Source organism: Bufo gargarizans, chromosome 4 (assembly GCF_014858855.1).
Source record: "Bufo gargarizans isolate SCDJY-AF-19 chromosome 4, ASM1485885v1, whole genome shotgun sequence".
Taxonomy (NCBI): domain Eukaryota; kingdom Metazoa; phylum Chordata; class Amphibia; order Anura; family Bufonidae; genus Bufo; species Bufo gargarizans.
The window spans coordinates 377,099,746-377,127,740 of record NC_058083.1 but is presented as its reverse complement, the minus strand read 5'-3'; the positions used below and the strand labels follow the sequence as shown (position 1 = coordinate 377,127,740).

Here is a 27,995-nt window from a genome sequence, read left to right as displayed (position 1 = left end):
AGCAGTAATTTACATTCTCAGCTCCTACCCCATTTAAACTCCTCCTCACTGTTATTTACTGATTAGTAGGGTCCCAGGAGTGGGGTCTAGCGCTAGCATACATTTATCATCTATCCTGTGGGTAAGTGATAAATATCCTTTGTGCCAAACCCTTTTAAGTACAACATGGATATATTTACATTTATGATAAAAGGGAAAATACCTTTGTATAGTCTCCAGCCAAAAATCCTTGTTCAAAACCACTCCACATTGTAAGAGGAATAAGAAGACACTGGCGTTCATCTTTAAGATGTCTTAGCGTTTCCAATACTTTTATCCAAACTGGTTCATCTTCAGTGTCTTCCTTGTCAGCTTTTTTCACATTGATATTATCCAGAAATACAGCAACCATCAAAACCGCAAGAACTCCACTACCTGAAATGTTAAGAGTTAATGTGAAAGAAGTTTAAAACCTTAAAAGATGTGTTCCTTGAACCCCGAAAAGAACTACAAACTCCAAATAGAGATGATCAAATTAATTATTCATTCATTACTTTCTTTTCACAAATCCCAAGTTTTGGCGGTTCACTTGGATGAATCATGCAAAACTGCACCAGCTCCATTTTACTGTGAAAATTGGGGGGGGGGGGGGGGGGGGTTAAAAGTTAGAAAGGATAAAAGAACACATGCCCCTGGGAGGGAGGGGGGCTGACAGACAAGCAGTGAGCCAAACAGGGGGCAGGATTTTGGCAGGTCTTTTAGTCTCGAGGCTTGATTATAAGCTAGAGACACCATTCTGGGCTTAGTTTTCAACCTGGGAGCATGTGTCTTGGATATGCTTGTCAAAAAAGCAATAAATATACCATGCATTTTTATTTAACACACTGTACTGCATCAGTATACTGTGTGTGCAGTTTTACACTGACCAAAAATATGAATGTTGCTGCAGCTGTCCGGGTGGCTGGTCTCAGATGATCATGGAGGTGAACATGCTGGATGTGGAGGTCCTGGGCTGGTGTGGTTACACTTGGTCTACAGTTGTGAGGCCGGTTGGATGCAATGCCAAATTCTCTGAAACGCCTTTGGAGATGGCTTATGGTAGAGAAATTAACATTCATTGCACAGGCAACAACTCTGGTAGACATTCCTGCAGTCAGCATGCTAATTGTACGCTCCCTCAAACGTTGCATCATCTGTGGCATTGTGCTGTGTATTCAAACTGCACATTTCAGAGTGGCCTTTTATTGTGCGCAGTCTAAGGCACACCTGTGCAATATTCATGCTGTCTAATCAGCACCTTGATATGCCACACCTGTGAGGTGGGATGGGTTATCTTGGCAAAGGAGAAGTGCACACAGACTTAGACAGATTTGTGAACAATATTTGAGAGTAATGGGTCTTTTGTGTATGTAGAAAACAGGGCCGTCTTTACCAAGGGGCAAAAGGGGCAGCTGCCCCGGGCCCAGTTGCTCCTGGGGGGCCCAAGGCAGCTGCCTTTTGAGCCCTTCTAGCTACTGCCCCGGGTGTCAAGCTTTCAGATACACAGGCATCGTACTGTGTTAAAGTTGTGATCTAGGACCTTAATGACATCATTACCATGTGACCAGTAACCTAGCAATTACTGGTCACATGGCTATGAGGTCATCACAGGTCCTAGCAGGAGTGTTGCAGAAGTTAACTGTGGAGCTTTTTTGTGTGAAGATTACATCAGAAAAAGGTGACAGGGGCTGTTATGTTTATATACTGTAAACTGCTGTATAGTGGGGTGCTGTATACTGTGTGGGGGCCTGTATACTGCGGGGGGCTGTATATTGTGTGGGACTGTATACTGTGTGGTGGGCTGTATACTGTGTGGGGCTATATACTGTGGGGGGCCTGTATATTGTGGGGGCTGTATACTGTGTGGTGGTCTGTATACTGTGTGGTGGGCTGTATACTGTGTGGGGGCCTGTATACTGTGTGGGGGCCTTATACTGTGTGGTGGGCTGTATACTGTGTGGTGGGCTGTATACTGTGTGTGGGGCGCTGTATTCTGTGTGGTGGGCTGTATACTGTGTGGGGGCCTGTATACTGTGTGGTGGGCTGTATACTGTGTAGGGGCTGTATACTATGTGGTGGGCTGTATACTGTGTGGGGGGGCTGTATACTGTGTGGGGGGTTGTATACTGTGTGGGGGGCTGTATAGTATGGGGGGCCTGTATAGTGATGGTGTCTGTATACTGTGTGGGGCCTGTATACTGTGTGGGGGCCTGTACACTGTGTGGGGGTCTGTACACTGTGTGTGGGCCTGTATGGTGTGGGGGGGGGGGCCTGTATAGTGTGGGGAGGCCTGTATAGAGGGGGGGGGGCTGTATAGTGTGGGGGGCTGTATATTGTGAAGTGTTATACTGCTGTACTGTATACTGTGGGGGTCTGTATACTGTGGGTGCGGTATAGTGTGGAGTGCTATACTGCTGTACTGTATAGGGTGGGGGGCTATATCGTGTATAGTTTGGGGTGCTGTATACAGTGAGGTGTTGTATACTGTGAGGTGTTGTATAATGTGGGGTGCTGTATACTGTGGGCTGCTATACTGCTCTACTATATACTGTGGGGTGCTATATACTATAGGGTGCTATATTGTATACTGTGGGGTGCTGGGGTGCACTGTAACACTAGGGTGAGCCGAGCCCTGGTCTCCTTCCTGCAGAGCGGTGCCCACTTCCAGCCTGAGCCCAGCTGCCCAGAGCACTGATCCTGAGCCGCTGGAGTCTTCAGAACTGGAAGTATTTACAGTCATTCACTGGACTCTACCAGATGTGTGGATTTTTTGTGTGTGTGTTGTGGTGGAGGGCGTGATTGCCTGCTAAGGTGTGGGAAGGCGGGATCCAGGGGGCCCAAGTAGATTTTTGCCCAGGGTCCAATCAATATTTAAGATGGCCCTGGTAGAAAATATTTCAGATCTTTGAGTTCAGCTTATGCAAAATAGTGTAGTTAATGTATTGTACTTAGAGTTGAGCGAACACCTGGATGTTCGGGTTCGAGAAGTTCGGCCGAACATCCCGGAAATGTTCGGGTTCGGGATCCGAACCCGATCCGAACTTCGTCCCGAACCCGAACCCCATTGAAGTCAATGGGGACCCGAACTTTTCGGCACTAAAACGGCTGTAAAACAGCCCAGGAAAGGGCTAGAGGGCTGCAAAAGGCAGCAACATGTAGGTAAATCCCCTGCAAACAAATGTGGATAGGGAAATTAATTAAAATAAAAATTAAATAAATAAAAATTAACCAAAATCAATTGGAGAGAGGTTCCATAGCAGAGAATCTGGCTTCCCGTCACCCACCACTGGAACAGTCCATTCTCAGATATTTAGGCCCCGGCACCCAGGCAGAGGAGAGAGGTCCCGTAACAGACAATCTGGCTTCATGTCAGCAGAGAATCAGTCTTCATGTCATAGCAGAGAATCAGGCTTCACGTCACCCACCACTGTAAGAGTCCATTTTCATAAATTTAGGCCCAGCACCCAGGCAGAGGAGAGAGGTCCCGTAACAGACAATCTGGCTTCATGTCAGCAGAGAATCAGTCTTCATATCATAGCAGAGAATCTGGCTTCCCGTTACCCACCACTGGAACAGTCCATTCTCAGATATTTAGGCCCCGGCACCCAGGCAGAGGAGAGAGGTCCCGTAACAGACAATCTGGCTTCATGTCAGCAGAGAATCAGTCTTCATATCATAGCAGAGAATCAGGCTTCACGTCAGCCACCACTGCAACAGTCCATTGTCATAAATTCAGGCCCAGCACCCAGGCAGAGGAGAGAGGTCCCGTAACAGACAATCTGGCTTCATGTCAGCAGAGAATCAGTCTGCATGTCATAGCAGAGAATGAGGCTTCACGTCACCCACCACTGCAACAGTCCATTTTCATAAATTTAGGCCCAGCACCCAGGCAGAGGAGAGAGGTCCCGTAACAGAGGATCTGGCTTCATGTCACCAGAGAATCAGTCTGCATGTCATAGCAGAGAATCAGGCTTCACGTCACCCACCACTGCAACAGTCCATTTTCATAAATTTAGGCCCAGCACCCAGGCAGAGGAGAGAGGTCCCGTAACAGAGGATCTGGCTTCATGTCACCAGAGAATCAGTCTGCATGTCATAGCAGAGAATCAGGCTTCACGTCAGCCACCACTGCAACAATCCATTGGCATATATTTAGGCCTAGCACACAGGCAGAGGAGAGAGGTCCCGTAACAGACAATCTGGCTTCATGTCAGCAGAGAATCAGTCTTCATATCATAGCAGAGAATCAGGCTTCACGTCAGCCACCAATGCAACAGTCCATTGTCAGATATTTAGGCCCAGCACCCAGGCAGAGGAGAGAGGTCCCGTAACAGAGGATCTGGCTTCATGTCAGCAGAGAATCAGTCTTCATGTCATAGCAGAGAATCAGGCTTCACGTCACCCACCACTGTAAGAGTCCATTTTCATAAATTTAGGCCCAGCACCCAGGCAGAGGAGAGAGGTCCCGTAACAGACGATCTGGCTTCATGTCAGCAGAGAATCAGTCTGCATGTCATAGCAGAGAATGAGGCTTCACGTCACCCACCACTGCAACAGTCCATTTTCATAAATTTAGGCCCAGCACCCAGGCAGAGGAGAGAGGTCCCGTAACAGAGGATCTGGCTTCATGTCACCAGAGAATCAGTCTGCATGTCATAGCAGAGAATCAGGCTTCACGTCACCCACCACTGCAACAGTCCATTTTCATAAATTTAGGCCCAGCACCCAGGCAGAGGAGAGAGGTCCCGTAACAGAGGATCTGGCTTCATGTCACCAGAGAATCAGTCTGCATGTCATAGCAGAGAATCAGGCTTCACGTCAGCCACCACTGCAACAATCCATTGGCATATATTTAGGCCTACCACACAGGCAGAGGAGAGAGGTCCCGTAACAGACAATCTGGCTTCATGTCAGCAGAGAATCAGTCTTCATATCATAGCAGAGAATCAGGCTTCACGTCAGCCACCAATGCAACAGTCCATTGTCAGATATTTAGGCCCAGCACCCAGGCAGAGGAGAGAGGTCCCGTAACAGAGGATCTGGCTTCATGTCAGCAGAGAATCAGTCTTCATGTCATAGCAGAGAATCAGGCTTCACGTCACCCACCACTGTAAGAGTCCATTTTCATAAATTTAGGCCCAGCACCCAGGCAGAGGAGAGAGGTCCCGTAACAGACAATCTGGCTTCATGTCAGCAGAGAATTAGTCTGCATGTCATAGCAGAGAATCAGGCTTCACGTCAGCCACCACTGCAACAGTCCATTGTCATAAATTCAGGCCCAGCACCCAGGCAGAGGAGAGAGGTCCCGTAACAGACAATCTGGCTTCATGTCAGCAGAGAATCAGTCTGCATGTCATAGCAGAGAATGAGGCTTCACGTCACCCACCACTGCAACAGTCCATTTTCATAAATTTAGGCCCAGCACCCAGGCAGAGGAGAGAGGTCCCGTAACAGAGGATCTGGCTTCATGTCAGCAGAGAATCAGTCTGCATGTCATAGCAGAGAATCAGGCTTCACGTCAGCCACCACTGCAACAGTCCATTGTCATAAATTTAGGCCCAGCACCCAGGCAGAGGAGAGAGGTCCCGTAACAGACAATCTGGCTTCATGTCAGCAGAGAATTAGTCTGCATGTCATAGCAGAGAATCAGGCTTCACGTCAGCCACCACTGCAACAATCCATTGGCATATATTTAGGCCTAGCACACAGACAGAGGAGAGAGGTCCCGTAACAGACAATCTGGCTTCATGTCAGCAGAGAATCAGTCTTCATATCATAGCAGAGAATCAGGCTTCACGTCAGCCACCAATGCAACAGTCCATTGTCAGATATTTAGGCCCAGCACCCAGGCAGAGGAGAGAGGTCCCGTAACAGACAATCTGGCTTCATGTCAGCAGAGAATCAGTCTGCATGTCATAGCAGAGAATGAGGCTTCACGTCACCCACCACTGCAACAGTCCATTTTCATAAATTTAGGCCCAGCACCCAGGCAGAGGAGAGAGGTCCCGCAACAGAGGATCTGGCTTCATGTCAGCAGAGAATCAGTCTGCATGTCATAGCAGAGAATCAGGCTTCACGTCAGCCACCACTGCAACAGTCCATTGTCATAAATTCAGGCCCAGCACCCAGGCAGAGGAGAGAGGTCCCGTAACAGACAATCTGGCTTCATGTCACCAGAGAATCAGTCTGCATGTCATAGCAGAGAATGAGGCTTCACGTCAGCCACCACTGCAACAATCCATTGGCATATATTTAGGCCTAGCACACAGGCAGAGGAGAGGTTCATTCAACTTTGGGTAGCCTTGCAATATAATGGTAAAATGAAAATAAAAATAGGATTGAATGAGGAAGTGCCCTGGAGTCCAATAATATATGGTTATGGGGAGGTAGTTAATGTCTAATCTGGACAAGGGACGGACAGGTCCTGTGGGATCCATGCCTGGTTCATTTTTATGAACGTCAGCTTGTCCACATTGGCTGTAGACAGGCGGCTGCGTTTGTCTGTAATGACGCCCCCTGCCGTGCTGAATACACGTTCAGACAAAACGCTGGCTGCCGGGCAGGCCAGCACCTCCAAGGCATAAAAGGCTAGCTCTGGCCACGTGGACAATTTAGAGACCCAGAAGTTGAATGGGGCCGAACCATCAGTCAGTACGTGGAGGGGTGTGCACACGTACTGTTCCACCATGTTAGTGAAATGTTGCCTCCTGCTAACACGTTGCGTATCAGGTGGTGGTGCAGTTAGCTGTGGCGTGTTGACAAAAGTTTTCCACATCTCTGCCATGCTAACCCTGCCCTCAGAGGAGCTGGCCGTGACACAGCTGCCTTGGCGACCTCTTGCTCCTCCTCTGCCTTGGCCTTGGGCTTCCACTTGTTCCCCTGTGACATTTGGGAATGCTCTCAGTAGCGCGTCTACCAACGTGCGCTTGTACTCGCGCATCTTCCTATCACGCTCCAGTGCAGGAAGTAAGGTGGGCACATTGTCTTTGTAGCGTGGATCCAGCAGGGTGGCAACCCAGTAGTCCGCACAGGTTAAAATGTGGGCAACTCTGCTGTCGTTGCGCAGGCACTGCAGCATGTAGTCGCTCATGTGTGCCAGGCTGCCCAGGGGTAAGGACAAGCTGTCCTCTGTGGGAGGCGTATCGTCATCGTCCTGCCTTTCCCCCCAGCCACGCACCAGTGATGGACCCGAGCTGCGTTGGGTGCCACCCCGCTGTGACCATGCTTCATCCTCATCCTCCTCCACCTCCTCCTCATCCTCGTCCTCCTCGTCCTCCAGTAGTGGGCCCTGGCTGGCCACATTTGTACCTGGCCTCTGCTGTTGCCAAAAACCTCCCTCTGAGTCACTTCGAAGAGACTGGCCTGAAAGTGCTAAAAATGACCCCTCTTCCTCCTCCTCCTCCTCCTCCTCCTGGGCCACCTCCTCTTCCATCATCGCCCTAAGTGTTTTCTCAAGGAGACATAGAAGTGGTATTGTAACGCTGATAACGGTGTCATCGCCACTGGCCATGTTGGTGGAGTACTCGAAACAGCGCAACAGGGCACACAGGTCTCGCATGGAGGCCCAGTCATTGGTGGTGAAGTGGTGCTGTTCTGTAGTGCGACTGACCCGTGCGTGCTGCAGCTGAAACTCCACTATGGCCTGCTGCTGCTCGCACAGTCTGTCCAGCATGTGCAAGGTGGAGTTCCACCTGGTGGGCACGTCGCATATGAGGCGGTGAGCGGGAAGGCCGAAGTTACGCTGTAGCGCAGACAGGCGAGCAGCGGCAGGATGTGAACGCCGGAAGCGCGAACAGACGGCCCGCACTTTATGCAGCAGCTCTGACATGTCGGGGTAGTTGTGAATGAACTTCTGCACCACCAAATTCAGCACATGCGCCAAGCAAGGGATGTGCGTCAAATTGGCTAGTCCCAGAGCTGCAACGAGATTTCGCCCATTATCACACACCACCAGGCCGGGCTTGAGGCTCACCGGCAGCAACCACTCGTCGGTCTGTTGTTCAATACCCCGCCACAACTCCTGTGCGGTGTGGGGCCTGTCCCCCAAACATATGAGTTTCAGAATGGCCTGCTAACGTTTACCCCGGGCTGTGCTGAAGTTGGTGGTGAAGGTGTGTGGCTGACTGGATGAGCAGGTGGAAGAAGAGGAGGAGGAAGCCGAGAAGGAGGAGGTGGCAACAGGAGGCAAAGAATGTTGCCCTGCGATCCTTGGCGGCGGAAGGACGTGCGCCAAACAGCTCTCCGCCTGGGGCCCAGCTGCCACTACATTTACCCAGTGTGCAGTTAGGGAGATATAGCGTCCCTGGCCGTGCTTACTGGTCCACGTATCTGTGGTTAGGTGGACCTTGCTACAGATGGCGTTGCGCAGTGCACACTTGATTTTATCGGATACTTGGTTGTGCAGGGAAGGCACGGCTCTCTTGGAGTAGTAGTGCCGGCTGGGAACAACATACTGTGGGACAGCAAGCGACATGAGCTGTTTGAAGCTGTCTGTGTCCACCAGCCTAAATGACAGCATTTCATAGGCCAGTAGTTTAGAAATGCTGGCATTCAGGGCCAGGGATCGAGGGTGGCTAGGTGGGAATTTACGCTTTCTATCAAATGTTTGTGAGATGGAGAGCTGAACGCTGGCGTGTGACATGGTTGAGACGCTTGGTGACGGAGGTGGTGGTGGTGGTGTTGGTGGTACATCCCCTGTTTGCTGGGCGGCAGGTGCCAACGTTCCTCCAGAGGCGGAGGAAGAGGCCGAGGCGGCAGCAGCAGAAGAGGCCGAGGCGGCAGCAGCAGAAGAGGTAGCAGGGGGAGCCTGAGTGACTTCCTTGTTTTTAAGGTGTTTACTCCACTGCAGTTCATGCTTTGCATGCAGGTGCCTGGTCATGCAGGTTGTGCTAAGGTTCAGAACGTTAATGCCTCGCTTCAAGCTCTGATGGCACAGCGTGCAAACCACTCGGGTCTTGTTGTCAGCACATTGTTTGAAGAAGTGCCATGCCAGGGAACTCCTTGAAGCTGCCTTTGGGGTGCTCGGTCCCAGATGGCGGCGGTCAGTAGCAGGCGGAGTCTCTTGGCGGCGGGTGTTCTGCTTTTGCCCACTGCTCCCTCTTTTGCTACGCTGTTGGCTCGGTCTCACCACTGCCTCTTCCTCCGAACTGTGAAAGTCAGTGGCACGACCTTCATTCCATGTGGGGTCTAGGACCTCATCGTCCCCTGCATCGTCTTCCACCCAGTCTTGATCCCTGACCTCCTGTTCAGTCTGCACACTGCAGAAAGACGCAGCAGTTGGCACCTGTGTTTCGTCATCATCAGAGACATGCTGAGGTGGTATTCCCATGTCCTCATCATCAGGAAACATAAGTGGTTGTGCGTCAGTGCATTCTATGTCTTTCACCGCTGGGGAAGGGCTAGGTGGATGCCCTTGGGAAACCCTGCCAGCGGAGTCTTCAAACAGCATAAGAGACTGCTGCATAACTTGAGGCTGAGACAGTTTCCCTGGTATGCATGGGGGTGATGTGACAGACTGATGGGGTTGGTTTTCAGGCGCCATCTGTGCGCTTTCTGCAGAAGACTGGGTGGGAGATAATGTGAACGTGCTGGATCCACTGTCGGCCACCCAATTGACTAATGCCTGTACCTGCTCAGGCCTTACCATCCTTAGAACGGCATTGGGCCCCACCATATATCGCTGTAAATTCTGGCGGCTACTGGGACCTGAGGTAGTTGGTACACTAGGACGTGTGGATGTGGCAGAACGGCCACGTCCTCTCCCAGCACCAGAGGGTCCACTAACACCACCACGACCATGTCCACGTCCGCGTCCCTTACTAGATGTTTTTCTCATTGTTATGGTTCACCACAACAACAAATATATTATTTGGCCCAATGTATTGTATTCAAATTCAGCGGGATATAAATTTGAGGCCTAGTATTTAGGCGCTGGGTGACCGGTATGGATTTAGTGACAGAATTAGACTTGGAAATGCACAGAAGCGTGTGTGTGAAGTTATTCTGAATGACCCTATGTGCACCTTGAATATTATATACCCTTTTTGGGATAGATTTCAAATAGCTCTGATATAGCAGGAACCACTAAATTATGAAATTGCTAAATTGGGAATTGTATTTCAACCCAGAACAAAAAATGTGCTTTGACGGACACTAAATATCTTGCCCAGCAACAACAGTACAGCGGTAACGAGAGATTTAGCAGGATATAAATTTGAGGCCTAGTATTTAGGCGCTGGGTGACAGGTATGGGTTTAGTGACAGAATTAGACTTGGAAATGCACAGAAGCGGTGTGTGTGAAGTTATTCTGAATGACCCTATGTGCACCTTGAATATTATATACCCTTTTTGGGATAGATTTCAAATAGCTCTGATATAGCAGGAACCACTAAATTATGAAATTGCTAAATTGGGAATTGTATTTCAACCCAGAACAAAAAATGTGCTTTGACGGACACTAAATATCTTGCCCAGCAACAACAGTACAGCGGTAACGAGAGATTTAGCAGGATATAAATTTGAGGCCTAGTATTTAGGCGCTGGGTGACAGGTATGGGTTTAGTGACAGAATTAGACTTGGAAATACACAGTAGCGGGTGTGTGTGAAGTTATTCTGAATGACCCTATGTGCACCTTCAATATGATCTACCCTTTTAGGGATAGATTTCAAATAGCTCTGATATAGCAGAAACCACTAAATTATGAAATTGCTAAATTGGGAATTGTATTTCAACCCAGAAGAAAAAATGTGCTTTGACGGACACTAAATAACTTTCCCAGCTACAACAGGACAGCGGTAACGAGAGATTTAGCAGGATATAAATTTGAGGCCTAGTATTTAGGCGCTGGGTGACAGGTATGGGTTTAGTGACAGAATTAGACTTGAAAATACACAGTAGCGGGTGTGTGTGAAGTTATTCTGAATGACCCAATGTGCACCTTGAATATTATATACCCTTTTAGGGATAGATTTCAAATAGCTCTGATATAGCAGAAACCACTAAATTATGAAATTGCTAAATTGGGAATTGTATTTCAACCCAGAAGAAAAAATGTGCTTTGACGGACACTAAATAACTTTCCCAGCTACAACAGGACAGCGGTAACGAGAGATTTAGCAGGATATAAATTTGAGGCCTAGTATTTAGGCGCTGGGTGACAGGTATGGGTTTAGTGACAGAATTAGACTTGGAAATACACAGTAGCGGGTGTGTGTGAAGTTATTCTGAATGACCCAATGTGCACCTTGAATATTATATACCCTTTTAGGGATAGATTTCAAATAGCTCTGATATAGCAGAAACCACTAAATTATGAAATTGCTAAATTGGGAATTGTACTTCAACCCAGAACAAAAAATGTGCTTTGACGGACACTAAATAACTTTCCCAGCTACAACAGGACAGCGGTAACGAGAGATTTAGCGGGATATAAATTTGAGGCCTAGTATTTAGGCGCTGGGTGACAGGTATGGGTTTAGTGACAGAATTAGACTTGGAAATACACAGTAGCGGGTGTGTGTGAAGTTATTCTGAATGACCCTATGTGCACCTTCAATATGATCTACCCTTTTAGGGATAGATTTCAAATAGCTCTGATATAGCAGAAACCACTAAATTATGAAATTGCTAAATTGGGAATTGTATTTCAACCCAGAAGAAAAAATGTGCTTTGACGGACACTAAATAACTTTCCCAGCTACAACAGGACAGCGGTAACGAGAGATTTAGCAGGATATAAATTTGAGGCCTAGTATTTAGGCGCTGGGTGACAGGTATGGGTTTAGTGACAGAATTAGACTTGAAAATACACAGTAGCGGGTGTGTGTGAAGTTATTCTGAATGACCCAATGTGCACCTTGAATATTATATACCCTTTTAGGGATAGATTTCAAATAGCTCTGATATAGCAGAAACCACTAAATTATGAAATTGCTAAATTGGGAATTGTACTTCAACCCAGAACAAAAAATGTGCTTTGACGGACACTAAATATCTTTCCAAGCAACAACAGTACAGCGGTAACGAGAGATTTAGCAGGATATAAATTTGAGGCCTAGTATTTAGGCGCTGGGTGACAGGTATGGGTTTAGTGACAGAATTAGACTTGGAAATACACAGTAGCGGGTGTGTGTGAAGTTATTCTGAATGACCCAATGTGCACCTTGAATATTATATACCCTTTTAGGGATAGATTTCAAATAGCTCTGATATAGCAGAAACCACTAAATTATGAAATTGCTAAATTGGGAATTGTACTTCAACCCAGAACAAAAAATGTGCTTTGACGGACACTAAATAACTTTCCCAGCTACAACAGGACAGCGGTAACGAGAGATTTAGCGGGATATAAATTTGAGGCCTAGTATTTAGGCGCTGGGTGACAGGTATGGGTTTAGTGACAGAATTAGACTTGGAAATACACAGTAGCGGGTGTGTGTGAAGTTATTCTGAATGACCCTATGTGCACCTTCAATATGATCTACCCTTTTAGGGATAGATTTCAAATAGCTCTGATATAGCAGAAACCACTAAATTATGAAATTGCTAAATTGGGAATTGTATTTCAACCCAGAACAAAAAATGTGCTTTGACGGACACTAAATAACTTTCCAAGCTACAACAGGACAGCGGTAACGAGAGATTTAGCAGGATATAAATTTGAGGCCTAGTATTTAGGCGCTGGGTGACAGGTATGGGTTTAGTGACAGAATTAGACTTGAAAATACACAGTAGCGGGTGTGTGTGAAGTTATTCTGAATGACCCAATGTGCACCTTGAATATTATATACCCTTTTAGGGATAGATTTCAAATAGCTCTGATATAGCAGAAACCACTAAATTATGAAATTGCTAAATTGGGAATTGTACTTCAACCCAGAACAAAAAATGTGCTTTGACGGACACTAAATATCTTTCCAAGCAACAACAGTACAGCGGTAACGAGAGATTTAGCAGGATATAAATTTGAGGCCTAGTATTTAGGCGCTGGGTGACAGGTATGGGTTTAGTGACAGAATTAGACTTGGAAATACACAGTAGCGGGTGTGTGTGAAGTTATTCTGAATGACCCAATGTGCACCTTGAATATTATATACCCTTTTAGGGATAGATTTCAAATAGCTCTGATATAGCAGAAACCACTAAATTATGAAATTGCTAAATTGGGAATTGTACTTCAACCCAGAACAAAAAATGTGCTTTGACGGACACTAAATAACTTTCCCAGCTACAACAGGACAGCGGTAACGAGAGATTTAGCGGGATATAAATTTGAGGCCTAGTATTTAGGCGCTGGGTGACAGGTATGGGTTTAGTGACAGAATTAGACTTGGAAATACACAGTAGCGGGTGTGTGTGAAGTTATTCTGAATGACCCTATGTGCACCTTCAATATGATCTACCCTTTTAGGGATAGATTTCAAATAGCTCTGATATAGCAGAAACCACTAAATTATGAAATTGCTAAATTGGGAATTGTATTTCAACCCAGAACAAAAAATGTGCTTTGACGGACACTAAATAACTTTCCCAGCTACAACAGGACAGCGGTAACGAGAGATTTAGCAGGATATAAATTTGAGGCCTAGTATTTAGGCGCTGGGTGACAGGTATGGGTTTAGTGACAGAATTAGACTTGAAAATACACAGTAGCGGGTGTGTGTGAAGTTATTCTGAATGACCCAATGTGCACCTTGAATATTATATACCCTTTTAGGGATAGATTTCAAATAGCTCTGATATAGCAGAAACCACTAAATTATGAAATTGCTAAATTGGGAATTGTACTTCAACCCAGAACAAAAAATGTGCTTTGACGGACACTAAATAACTTTCCCAGCTACAACAGGACAGCGGTAACGAGAGATTTAGCAGGATATAAATTTGAGGCCTAGTATTTAGGCGCTGGGTGACAGGTATGGGTTTAGTGACAGAATTAGACTTGAAAATACACAGTAGCGGGTGTGTGTGAAGTTATTCTGAATGACCCAATGTGCACCTTGAATATTATATACCCTTTTAGGGATAGATTTCAAATAGCTCTGATATAGCAGAAACCACTAAATTATGAAATTGCTAAATTGGGAATTGTACTTCAACCCAGAACAAAAAATGTGCTTTGACGGACACTAAATAACTTTCCCAGCTACAACAGGACAGCGGTAACGAGAGATTTAGCGGGATATAAATTTGAGGCCTAGTATTTAGGCGCTGGGTGACCGGTATGGATTTAGTGACAGAATTAGACTGGGATATGGCCAAAAAATAACCACACTATTGCTGGTTAAATGCACTTGGTGACGGGCGCAGCTTGCCCCTGATGTAGTATATGGCCAAAAAATGAACAGACTATTGCTGGTTAAATGCACTTGGTGTCACAGCTTGACCAACCACACTACTGAGGGTTAAATGCACTTGGTGACGGGCGCAGCTTGCCCCTGATGTAGTATATGGCCAAAAAATAAACAGACTATTGCTGGTTAAATGCACTTGGTGTGACAGCTTCACCCTGATGTAGGCTTTAGCCAGAAAACAACCACACCATTGAGGGTTAAATGCACTTGGTGACAGGCGCAGCTTGCCCCTGATTTTGTATATGGCCAAAAAATGAACAGACTATTGCTGGTTAAATGCACTTGGTGTGACAGCTTCACCCTGATGTAGGCTTTAGCCAAAAAACAACCACACCATTGAGGGTTAAATGCACTTGGTGACAGGCGCAGCTTGCCCCTGATTTTGTATATGGCCAAAAAATGAACAGACTATTGCTGGTTAAATGCACTTGGTGTGACAGCTTCACCCTGATGTAGGCTTTAGCCAAAAAACAACCACACCATTGAGGGTTAAATGCACTTGGTGACAGGCGCAGCTTGCCCCTGATTTTGTATATGGCCAAAAAATGAACAGACTATTGCTGGTTAAATGCACTTGGTGTGACAGCTTCACCCTGATGTAGGCTTTAGCCAAAAAACAACCACACCATTGAGGGTTAAATGCACTTGGTGACAGGCGCAGCTTGCCCCTGATTTTGTATATGGCCAAAAAATGAACAGACTATTGCTGGTTAAATGCACTTGGTGTGACAGCTTCACCCTGATGTAGGCTTTAGCCAAAAAACAACCACACCATTGAGGGTTAAATGCACTTGGTCGCAGCTTGTGCTGGCGCACCACAAGACACAAAATGGCCGCCGATCACCCCAGAAAAATGTGACTGACAAACGGTCTGGGCAGCCTAAAAACAGTGAGCAATTGAGGATCAGCAGCTCAATGATCCACAGCTGCAGATCGATCAGTTAATCAAGTCCTTTGGAGGAGTTAATCTGCCTAATCTCGCCCTACTGTCGCAGCCGCAACCTCTCCCTACGCTAATCAGAGCAGAGTGACGGGCGGCGCTATGTGACTCCAGCTTAAATAGAGGCTGGGTCACATGGTGCTCTGGCCAATCACAGCCATGCCAATAGTAGGCATGGCTGTGATGGCCTCTTGGGGCAAGTAGTATGACGCTTGTTGATTGGCTGCTTTGCAGCCTTTCAAAAAGCGCCAAGAAAGCGTCACAAAAGCGCCAAGAAAGCGACGAACACCGAACCCGAACCCGGACTTTTACGAAAATGTCCGGGTTCGGGTCCGTGTCACGGACACCCCAAAATTCGGTACGAACCCGAACTATACAGTTCGAGTTCGCTCATCCCTAATTGTACTACATTAATATACCAGTTTCATTAAACACATTGTATTGCATCAATATACCATGCAGTTTCTGTTAAGGCATTTCATAGCATCTATATACCATGCAGTTTTAGTTAGTGTATTATATTGTGGTAATTGTGTCAATATACCGTGCAGTATATAGTTTCATTCAATACATTTTATTACTTCATGTACAGCAGTTTTAGTACAAACATTGGGGGAAATGTATCAAACTGGTTTAAAAATAGATCTGGCTTAGTTGTTCATAGCAACCAATCAGATTCCACCTTTCATTTTTTTAAGGAGCTGTAGAAAATGAAAGGTGAAATCTGATTAATTGCTATGTGTAACTAAGCCAGTTGTACTTTATTCCAGTTTGATACATCTCCCCCATTGTATTGCATCAATATACCATTGTAAGTTGCCAATACTAGTGTAGTGTGCTTGTAGAAGGGGAGGGATGTTTAAGTGTGTCTGTAGATTATAGAAAAAACACTTTTGTTACTGTTTAACCAGCTCAGCTCTCCTAGCTTAAACACCCTTAATGACCAGACCACTTTTTATAATTTTACCTCAAGACACGGAGGCTCATATTGCTTAACTCTTTCTTTACTTTAAAACAGCAGCAAAGAAGATAATCAGAAAAAACATATCTCCAATGAGAACATAAGTCCCTCCCCCTTATCTCCACATAAAGGGACCTCCTTCACATCTTCACTTCCTCTTTCTTTGCTGCTGCTGATGAGATAAGTACCCCACCACAGTCCTCTGGGCTGTGGATTGGTATATATATATTATTTGTCTCTCTATATTTGGATTGTCAAGGGTTTTTCTTCATTCTTAATCCTTATATCTGTGGGTCGTTGTTTTATTTCCTTTTTGTTGCTTTGGGAGGTTTTTTCCCCCTATTTCTTTTTATATATCTTTGTTCTATCCTTTCCCTATTTTCTCCGGTCATTCCGGATATTTTCTCTTGCCTATTGCGTTTTCGCCTGTGTCGCCAGTGCCTGCGTCAGTTGTTCGTCCGCTCCGGGATCTTACCGTCCTCCGGGTGGCCTTGTTGTTCGGCGGTCTCGTCCCGGTCGCCATTTTCTTCTTCCCTCCTTCGTCTTCGGCGCTCCGGGACATCGCGAGGTTTCGGCGGCCATCTTGGTTGCGCCCGAGATCTCGCGATTCGCGAGATTTCGGGCGCGCGCGCGCATTTTCTTCTGCAGCTTCCTGCTTCCTTCGCGAGATCTCGCGAGTTTTCATACGTAGTGCCGATTCCTAACGGTCACCTCGTTTCTGCCGCGCTCCTGTCGGGTCTCTCCGCTTAGATTGAGATAAGTACTAGGTTGTTCCAGGGGCTTATTGTGCTAGTCACTAGGTTGTGCCAGGTGCTTACCCCTAAGTTCCGGGTATTTCTCCTGCAGTGTAGCCACCATGTCTGCCCCAACCCCCTCTTCTCTGCTAGGTAGCAGCCCCACACCTGATGTCAGCCAGGCTGCTCCCCAGAGGGTGCTCCCTCCTGTCACCCCTTCTGCGGCAGACGCCCATGCTAGGGCCTTACAGCAGTCCATTTCGGACGCCATTGTGTCCGCTATGGGCTCTGTTTCTTCGGCCCTCACCAGCTCCCTGTCTCAGGTCCTCTGTGCCCAGACAGTTACTATGACCCATGATACCACGGTGTCGTTACCTAATGCCTCCAGAAACCCCTTGACAGATGGCATCGTTCCATCATCTGACAGCGCGCCCCGGTCGCGCAAAAGAGCCTGTCCGCGCCAGGCAGAACGTGCACGGAACTGGAAAACGGCTAGATCCCAGCCGCAACCAGAATCTGACTCTCAGGAGTCTGAGGAGGAGGTTGAGTTACTTTCCCCAGCTAACTCTGAGGGGGATGAGATCGATTTAGATGAGGGGCATCCTGACCCGGTTCCCCGCCGGGCCGCGACTAAGTCGTCGGCGACGACCGAGGCGCAAACCCCCCTTTTGGACCCATCGGGTACTCCATTATTTGACCCGGACTCGCTACATCACCCCAGGTCATCCGAATGGCTACCGGCTCCCCATGTCGCTAGCTATATTGAAACCATGGCTCGCAAGCCGCTTAGCAAGGAAGCCAGGAACAAAATGCGGGCCGAGTGTCCCCGTCCGGCTATATCTAACAAAGTGTGTGAAACCCCCGCAGTCGACCCGAAGGTCGTACAATTTTTGTCCAAGTCCGGGTTTAGCCCCCGCAGGGGCCTGGACTCTGCCCTTCGGGCATGCCAGGACAAATTGTTAGACATTATGGGTCCGCTGGCCAAAATCTTTGATTTGGCGGAATCAGCAATTTCTCAGGGCCGGCTGGTGGATCCTGAGGAGCTTAGGGGCTGGGTCCAGCGAGCCATATGTCTGGCGGGCAACGCCAACACGTCTATCGCCATTGAGCGTAGGAAGGCCATCTTGATTAAGATGGAGCCTAAATTGGCCAACATGGCCCTCACCGAGTCGGGCAAAGACGCCCAGGGGCTCCTATTTGGTGACCCCTTTATCAAGGAGCTGGGGAAGTTTGTGGGCACGTTTACGGCCCTAGACAAGGCGCAGACCTCCATGCGTAAAGTGTTCAGCAACCGGGTTTCCTCCAGGGCCGGCAGTTCGAGAGGCCGTCTGGCCGGCCGTTCTTCCTATCAGTCCCGTGGCTCGGGACGAGGCCTCTCAACATCATCGTTCCGGTCCTCCGGTTCCGACCCAAGACAACCCCCATCCTTCTTCCCGTCGCGAGGCTTCCAGGGACGTGGCAGACCATACCGGGGACAGCCTAACCTTCGACGCCCTTTCGGTAAGTCATCAATTCCTTCCCCATTTTTCGGATCAAAATGTGGGGGGCAGACTCCGTTTCTTTTCAGATGTGTGGGCCACGATCACCTCAGACCCGTGGGTCTTGTCCACGGTACTAGGGTTCCACATAGAGCTGGTGTCGGAGCCGAATTTCTTAAGATCCCCTCCGCATTTTCATACTGCCCTGTCCGCCCAATCCCTCATCGACGAGGAACTGGCCCAATTACTCCAAAAAAGGGCCATAGAGCCGGCTCCCCAGACCCCTCGGGGAGTGGTCAGCAATATGTTCCTCGTACAGAAGAAAGGGGGTCAATTCCGACCAGTTATCAATCTGAAGGCCTTAAATTCCTTTGTGAGATACCGTCATTTCAAGATGGAGGGCATCCACCTCCTTCGGGATATGCTCCTCCCTCACGACTGGTTGGTGAAACTAGACCTAAAAGATGCGTACCTTACGGTTCCGGTTGCTCTGTCCTCAAGGAACCTGTTGCAGTTCCGTTGGCAGAACGCCCTCTGGCGTTTCACGTGCCTTCCCTTTGGCCTGTCATCCGCCCCGTGGTGCTTCACGAAGTTGCTTCGTCCGGTCATGGCCTGGCTCCGCAGTCGGGGTGTGAGGCTCATAGTCTATCTAGACGACATTTTGATCATGGCCAGGGATTATGCCACCATCCGGGATCACCTACATTTAGCAATGTCTCTTCTCACCGGTTTGGGCTTCATTATCAATCGGGAAAAGTCCTGTTTAACCCCGTCCAGGACTTTGGAGTTCCTGGGTTTCATGGTAGACTCAGAGGCGTTGACTCTCAGTCTTCCCCCAGCGAAGGTGCGTGCGATTCGCAAGGAATTGCGCCGCACGTTGTCTTTGCCACAGGTGTCCCTTCGTCAGCTTGCCAGGGTGATAGGTCTCTTATCGTCTTCCATCCAGGCGATTTTTCCGGCCCCGCTGCATTATCGGGCCTTACAGCGCTTGAAGATTGCCCACTTGCAGGCGGGGGCGACTTATGCGGACCTCGTCCTCTTGGACTCGGATACTCGGGACGAGTTAGCTTGGTGGATCGCCAACCTGTCAGCCTGGAATGGGAGGGCCATTTTTGGCCCTCGTCCGGACCTGATAGTGGAGTCCGACGCCAGCCTCCTGGGCTGGGGTGCTCATTGCGAGGGGGTCTCCACCGGCGGCCCTTGGGCGCTGTCGGAGACTGCGCTACATATCAATGCCCTGGAACTCCTGGCGGGATCTTTTGCAATCCGCAGTTTTATCAACGGGAAGGCCACGGCGTGTGTGCGTCTGCGGATGGACAACGTCTCGGCAGTCAGGTATATCAACTCCATGGGAGGTACCCGTTCCAGGATGCTAACCCACCTGGCCAAGGAGTTTTGGGAGTTTTGCCTGTCCAACAATGTGTCGGTGGTAGCGGAGTATTTACCAGGGCTCCACAATACTCGGGCCGATTGGAGCTCTCGTTTCATGTCCGATTCCAGCGACTGGAAATTGGACGAGGAAACGTTCGACTCCGTTTTATCCCGCTGGGGTCCTTTGTCGATCGACCTCTTTGCGTCTCGGTGGAACGCCCAACTCCCCAGATATTTCAGTTGGAGGCCGGATCCCTCCGCGGAGGCGGTGGATGCGTTCCTGCAGCCATGGTCGGCGGTCCTAACGTATGCATTTCCACCTTTCTCCCTGATTCCGCGGGTTCTCGCCATGGTTCGTTACCAGGCGGCGGACATGGTCTTGGTGGTTCCGTTTTGGACCACTCAGTCTTGGTTCCCGCAACTCATGGAGTTGTTGGTGGACTATCCCCTGCTATTGCCGCAATCGGCAACGCTGTTGCGGGGTCCGGTGGGTCAACCACACCCTCTGATAGTTTCGGACTCTCTGCGCCTGATGGCTTGCAGGATTTCGGGGGTCCCGATTTATCCGCAGATGTTTCGGAGACGGCTAGGTTCCTACTGGAGAGCGCTTGGGCTCCCGGGACCAGGAGGGCTTACAAGTCTGCATGGCAGTCATGGTCTTCTTGGTGCCTGCTCAGGAACCTGGATCCCGTTTCAGCCTCAGTGAATGATATCGTCCTTTTCCTTTCTTCTTTGTACAAGGATGGTAAGGCCTATCGCACCATTAATGTGTTTAGGTCGGCTATCTCCTCCGGCCATAGGGGGTTCGAGGGCTGTCCGGCGGGACGTCATCCCCTTATTTGTCGTTTACTCAGAGGCTCGCGCCTGACCCGCCCACCTCGCCCTCGGTTCTCGAGTTCGTGGGACGTTTCTATTGTCCTATCTTTTCTGTCGTCTTGGCCGGTCAATTCGGAGCTCTCTTTACGCCAGCTCTCGGCCAAGCTAGTTACCTTGTTCTGTCTCGTCTCCTGCAAAAGGGTGTCGGACGTGCGGGCGTTGGACTACGACGCTCGCTCGTTCACCCCGCAGGGCGTGACTTTTAATATTTCACGTCGTACTAAAACCAATATTAGGTCGGTGGATTATCCGGCTTTTCCAGAGTCCCTGCTCCTTTGTCCGGTGGCATGCTTTAGGGAGTACGAAACTCGTACTTCGCCCCTGCGGACTACCGCTCATTCACAACTGTTTATTTCCTTTCGTCGTCCTCATCTCCCGGTCACTAGTGTCACCTTGTCTCGCTGGGTGAAGTGGATCTTATCCCTGGCGGGGATTGACACCTCTATTTTCACGGCACACTCAGTTCGAGGTGCCTCAGCTACGTCTTTAGCCCTCTCTGGGGCCAAATTGGAGGATGTCATGAGACTGGCGGACTGGTCTCGGGTTTCTACGTTCAGGGAGTTTTATTTCAGACCAGGTCCGCATGTGTTTTCGTCCATTGTCAGTCGGCTTTAAACTAGCAATATGAGCCTCCGTGTCTTGAGGTAAAATTGTAGGATTTTACTAGTTTATGACGTAAAGTCATGATTTTATGAAAGACACGGAGGCGAGTATTGTCCCACCCATATTGTATCCCTCCCTCTGTGTCTATATTGGAGACTATTACAGTATGCTGTACTTGTTTATATGTATATGTTTGATTGATTTTTACTGCGTTCTTTTCTTTTCCTGCATCAATAGGATTATTTGGAGTTGTCTTCGGCTCCTTGCTATTTATCTCTATGTTTCCTTCCAGGTTGATTCCAGGGCCTTGCGGTGCTGTGGTTGAATTTCCCCAGTGTTGGCGCATCCCGCCAGGTGGCCGTTTGGGGATGGTTCCGTGTTTTGGGATCGTTTGAAGTCTCGCCGGTTGTTCTCGGTGGTTTCCAGTTTCCGGTTTTTCAGATACGTTACCAAAGAAAGAGGAAGTGAAGATGTGAAGGAGGTCCCTTTATGTGGAGATAAGGGGGAGGGACTTATGTTCTCATTGGAGAAATGTTTTTTCTGATTATCTTCTTTGCTGCTGTTTTAAAGTAAAGAAAGAGTTAAGCAATACTCGCCTCCGTGTCTTTCATAAAATCATGACTTTACGTCATAAACTAGTAAAATCCTACAATTCTGCACTACACTACTTTCACGGTTTATTACTAGGTCATTCAACTTACCACCCAAATGAATTTTACCTCCTTTTCTTCTCACTAATAGAGTTTTCATTTGGTGGTATTTCATTGCTGCTGACATTTTTACTTTTTTTGTTATTAATTGAAATTGACCGAAATTTTTGCAAAAAACTACATTTCTATATTAATTTTTCTCTAAATTTATTGTTCTACATGTCTTTGATAAAAAAAAAATGCAATAAGTGTATATTTCATGGTTTGGGTAAAAGTTATAGCGTTTACAAACTATAGTACAAAAATGTGAATTTCCGCATTTTGAAGCAGCTCTGACTTTCACACATGGCAACAAAGCCTCGAAATATATGATGCGTAGGATAAAGCAGAGGAGAGACTCCCGATATGTACAAAGCATCAAATCACCCCAGGGCACTCAGAGGAGATTGCAGAACAATTTAGGTTGTTCTATGAGTCCCTATATAACCTTCCACCCTCTGATCTCCCAAACCCTTCCTTGGGAAGAGAGGACAACATCAAATCCTTCTTGGACACCCTCAACCTTCCGTCCCTAACACCATCACAACAGGAATCTTTGTCCAAACCATTTACCTCCTTAGAACTGGCAACTGCCATTAAATCAACCCCTAAAGGGAAAAGCCCTGGCCCCGACGGCCTTCCTATATCTTATTATGCAGCCTTTGGGGAACTATTAATGCAATTTTTGCTCCCTATTTGTAACTGTGCATTAGCTGGTCACTCACTCTCCGCTGATATGACGAATGCCTCGATTACAATTATACCTAAAGAGGGTAAAGACCCCACATCCTGTTCCAATTATCGGCCCATATCCTTGCTTAATGTGGATCTTAAGCTTTTAGCAAAAATGTTGGCCACAAGATTGCAAAATCTACTCCCCGATTTGATTCACCCAGATCAGGTGGGTTTTGTTAAGGGACATGAAGGGAAGGATAATACTACCAAGATATTGGATGCTCTATACTACGCTTCCCATAAAACCACCTCCCTAGTCATGATTGGCACGGATGCTGAAAAAGCATTTGACAGAGTGGACTGGGCATATATTAGGCAGGTCCTCTCCAAATTTCAGCTACCTGAACAGTTCATTAATGCTATGTTCTCTATGTATACACATTCTTCAGCATCCGTGTGGGTCAATGGCCTTATGTCCTCCCACTTCCCAATAAGAAATGGTACAAGGCAAGGCTGCCCATTATCACCTCTTATATTTGTCCTAGTGATGGAGTCACTGTTGCAATCTCTTAGGCAAGACAAGGAGATTGGAGGATTAATGGTTGAAGGTCATGAACTTAAGCTGGCGGCTTTCGCAGACGATCTTCTGATCCTGACCACCAACCCCCTTAAATCCATGCCCAAAATAGTCTCAAAGCTCAACCTATTTGGTTCTTTATCCAACTTTAAAGTTAACCCCTCCCAATCTCAAATCCTACATGTTGGTCTTTCTCCTCCAAGTCTCTCTTCCCTCCAGGCAAACTCCCCATTCAATTGGCAAACCCAACAACTAACATACCTAGGAGTAAAGATATCCCCCCACCTGCCAGATTTGTTTCGACTGAACTATAAACCCCTCCTAACATCCATTCAGACCCAGTTGGATTCATTAGACTTCCCATACCTTACCTGAAGACCATACAACTCTCTAGAGTCGTAGATTGGATTAGAAACCCGACCCATAAATCCTGGCTCATAGTAGAAAATGCCTTTTTACCCTCCCCCATCAGGGCCCTCCTGCTGGCTGACAGACCACCTCTTGTACCAAGCTCTATTCCCAACTCCCTCATTCGGAACACCTTAAAGGTCTGGAGATGTTTTTCATCCTGCTCCAGGGCCCTAACCCTGCCTTCCCCTCTGCTACGGATAAAAGATGTTATAAAGCTGGCCCCCAGAGATCTGAGAGATAGCTGCCCTCTTGCTCTGAGGTCCTCGGAGACCGCTATTCCACAGATCCTAGATCAGGATGGTTGCTTACTCCCTGACTTTGAAATCTTCAAAATACTGGAAACACAGACTCTCAACCCTATCCTTTTGCGTTTCCGTAAATCTGAATCTCTCCTTCTCGCAAAGAAAACTTCCCCAACCAATGTTGCTAGCTGGTTTGAAGAGATGTTAGGCAGCAAGAAATACCCACACAAAACCATCTCCACAATATACAAACACCTGATATCCCCCTCTTCAACACTCAAACCAGCTATAATCGGCCTGTGGGAAAAAGATCTTCAACGAACCCTGACACCTCCTGAGATAGCTAAAACTTTTATCTCCCCACACAAAATTTCTAGGTGTGTACGTATTCAGGAAAATAGTTACAAGGTCCTTATGAGATGGTACAGGACCCCAGATAAGACATGTCTTTATAATCCCAATGCCCTTGATACCTGCTGGAGATGTAATAAGGCTAAAGGCTCCTTTTTACACATCTGGTGGTCATGTGAGCTAATCAACCCCTTGTGGCACAATATAATCAACTTGTGCAATCAGATCTGCCAGACTTCCTTCCTCTGCACTCCAGTACTAACTCTGTTATCACTAGGTATAGGTGGAGTGGGCCCCTTTAAGTCCTCGCTCTTCTCTCTCTTAGTAGCAGCAGCTAGACTACTCCTACCGACTCACTGGCTATCCCCCGTGGTCCCTAGTACTGAACACTGGATTAACAAAGTGGACCAGATTTATAGAATGGAGGAGATCTCACATTGGGAGTCGTGCTCTAGACCCACTTTCCTCCAGATTTGGTCCCCTTGGAAATCTTATAGAAACTTCTCCTAACCCCCACCCCTCAACATCCGTTGACCAGTTCCTAAAACCTAGGACTTTTCAATGCTAGTTACTCTTCACCTCATGTCATATCAATCTTGCCTCAGTATACCTGTCATACTGTTAACTCATTTGAGTGTTTGTGTTCACTTTTCCTTGACACCTGTCTTTTTGTGGCTTTGTGGCCTTGTAGGCCTTCTTTTTCATTTTCAAATGCTATTCAAATGCTATTTGTACCTATGATTGTTACTTCCTGGCATTTATTCTGTAAAAATGTTACATATTATGTACTTGACTGCTTATCCTATGAAAATGAAAAACAATAAAAATTATCAATATAAAAAAAAAAAAAAAAAAAAAAAAAATTTTTCCATGAACTCACTATGCCCATCACGAAATACCTTGGGGTGTATTCTTCCCAAAATGGGGTCACTTGTGGGGTAGTAATACTGCCCTGGCATTTTAGGGGCCCTAATGCGTGAGTAGTAGTTTGGAATCCAAATGCGTAAATGCCCTGTGAAATCCTAAAGGTTCTCTTTAGAATTTGGGCCCCTTTGGGCACCTAGGCTGCAAAAAAGTGTCACACATGTAATATAGCTGTACTCATAAGAAGTAGGGCAATGTGTTTTGGGGTGTATTTTTACATATACCCATGCTGGGTGAGAGAAATATCTCTCTAAAAGTCAACTTTTCCAACTTTTTATACAAAGTTGTCATTATAGAGAGATATTTCTCTCACCCAGCATGGGTATATGTAAAAATACACCCCAAAACACATAGCCCTACTTCTTATGAGTACAGCGATACCACATGTGTGACACTTTTTGTAGCCTAGGTGCGCAAAGGGGCCCAAATTGGATTCCAGACTTCTTCTCACGCTTTAGGGCCCCTAAAATGCCAGGGTAGTATAAATACCCCACATGTGACCCCATTTTGGAAAGAAGACACCCCAAGGTATTCCGTGAGGGGCATGGCGAGTTCATAGAAGTTATTTCTTTTTTTGGCACAAGTTAGCGGAAATGTTTTATTTATTTTTTCTCACAAAGTCTCCCTTTCAGCTAACTTGTGACAAAAAGTTCAATCTTTCATGGACTCACTCTGCCCCTCAGCGGATACCTTGGGGTGTCTACTTTCCGAAATGGGGTCACATGTGGGGTATATATACTGCCCTGACATTTTAGGGGCCCTAAAGTGTGAGAAGAAGAATGGAATATAAATGTCAAAAAATGTTTACGCATTTGGATTTTGAGGATCCATGGATCCGCGGATCCGCAAAACACATACGCCTTTTTTGCGCGCGTTCACAGGAAATCTCGCGTCTCGCGAGAGGACGCACTGGCGCATCCAGGAGGAATAACAGGGCCACCGCCAGGACGCAATGCGGCGGTCCTGTAGTGGTTAATAATATGTACCAAACCTGTGACTTTTCATTTATAGACCTCATAAAAAATGTCTGTTACATGGAAGAGTGGAAAATGAAAGACTCATGCCTCATCATCCTAGAGTAATAATGAGGGTGGCGCAAACAGCAGTAGTAGCACCAGCAATCTGGTTGTAATAGTGGTTGCAGTAGTTGCAGCAGGCCATAGTTCTTCAAACTTATGATAAGCTGCGGGCATCCCCAAGCAGGGTCCTTGTCATCATCAACTACTTTTTCTCTTTCTCCTTGTCCTCCACTCGATCGTGAGTTACTGGTGGTGCAGTTGCTGCTGTACCATTTACCATTGACATGTGTCATGTCAAGTGTTGACATGCGATCTTGGAACTGATTCGCTTGGCCGAAAGTAGCCACACCGGCGAGCAGTTGCTAAAATACATCAAGGGGCAAACATCCTGCTGGCTGTCAGCCAGCCAACTCCAACTAGGCAAGGTGGTCCGTTATAACGGCCACAACAGACTTGCTCTCACTGAACATAGGGGAAATAACACATACTCACTGCATGGCGCACTAGCTTGTGCAAGGTGCTGGCAATGTCCAGGAGACTGTCCTCGCATTTCAGCCATTACATGGAAAGGAACGCTCTCCAGGACTTGTAGCAACAGAATAGTCTGCCATTACACCACTTAATCCACGACGTTCCAACTAGCTTGAATTCAACATTATAAATGCTGGTACAAACAGCAGAAAGCCATGAATAATTTTGTCATGCAGCAGTTTGCCTTAGTAGGAAGCATCCATTGCTTCAAGGTCAGGCAATGGCAGCTCAACTGAAACTCCTGTCGGGTAATGAAGCCTTTTAAAGAAGCCACAAATCCCTCCCCTTTCCCCGCAGCGTCACCCATGTCCTTCTGCCACAAGCAGCAAAAGCTGCTGAAGCAAAAGCTGCTGCAGCAGCCAATTAAGTATCCTTAACATGATAAGCTGAGGTAAATCAACAAGTGGAAACTTCTCGCCTCAATGCCTAGGTTAAGCATACCTTCCAACCTCCCTGGATCCGGGACAGTCCCGGATGTATGTGGCTGTCCTGCTGTCCCAGTACAGGGGAGGTATGTCCCGCTTTCTGGCAGCTGTCCCTGCATCGATAAGAAGCAGAGAAAGTTGCCATAATGAAGCAAAGAGCCGTCACCAGCATCGGCTACCTGCTTCATCATTCCTGCCGGCTCTCTACACCTCTGGTCTGTGCAGGCGGCGTGGCCGTCCAGCAGTTAGCCTTGGCCCCACCTCCTTCGCAGACTAGAGCAGCCAATGTCCTGCTGCTGCTTCTAGGAACAAGGTAAGTATGAGGTATTAATTAACCCCTTGATCACCCCTTTAATCGCCCCTGTCAATCACCTAGTGAAAGGGCAAAAAGTGATCAGTGTAAACTGTCACATTTTTTTTTCCACTGGTATTGACTGTTTGGTTTTAGGATAGTTTAGACCCCTTGGTGAGGTAGTTAGCGATCGTTTAGCGCCCAGCCCACCTCACCACAGTCACTGATTCACTGATTAGCGTATCGCTAATCAGCATTTGTACTTTTATAGTATCTGTAAGTGATCAAAACTGATCACAGTCAGATCTATAATAGTATTAGTGTCATCTTAGTTCGCCCTCCACCCAAAACACAGTGTTTGTCCGATCAGGCCGGATCGGTCGCCCACACGTGCGTTCACCCATGCCCGCCCCGCCGCAGTGACAAAAAAATATTTTTTTGATCACTGCACAATCACTTCACAAGCGCTGCGGCGATAAAAAAAAAAAACAGTTTTGATATTTTTTATAAATCGCAGCGGCTTC

At 47.4% G+C, this 27,995-nt stretch overlaps 1 protein-coding gene across 1 annotated transcript in view; it reads right to left on the bottom strand.

Annotated features, from left to right (window-relative positions):
* The window catches only part of LOC122936338 (protein unc-93 homolog A-like), a 411,461-nt gene that overhangs the window by 139,222 nt on the left and 244,244 nt on the right, over positions 1–27,995 (bottom strand). Inside the window, exon 5 of the mRNA XM_044292489.1 lies at positions 203–414. Coding sequence (XP_044148424.1) covers positions 203–414 — 212 coding nt within the window. The remainder of the gene's footprint in view (positions 1–202; positions 415–27,995) is intronic.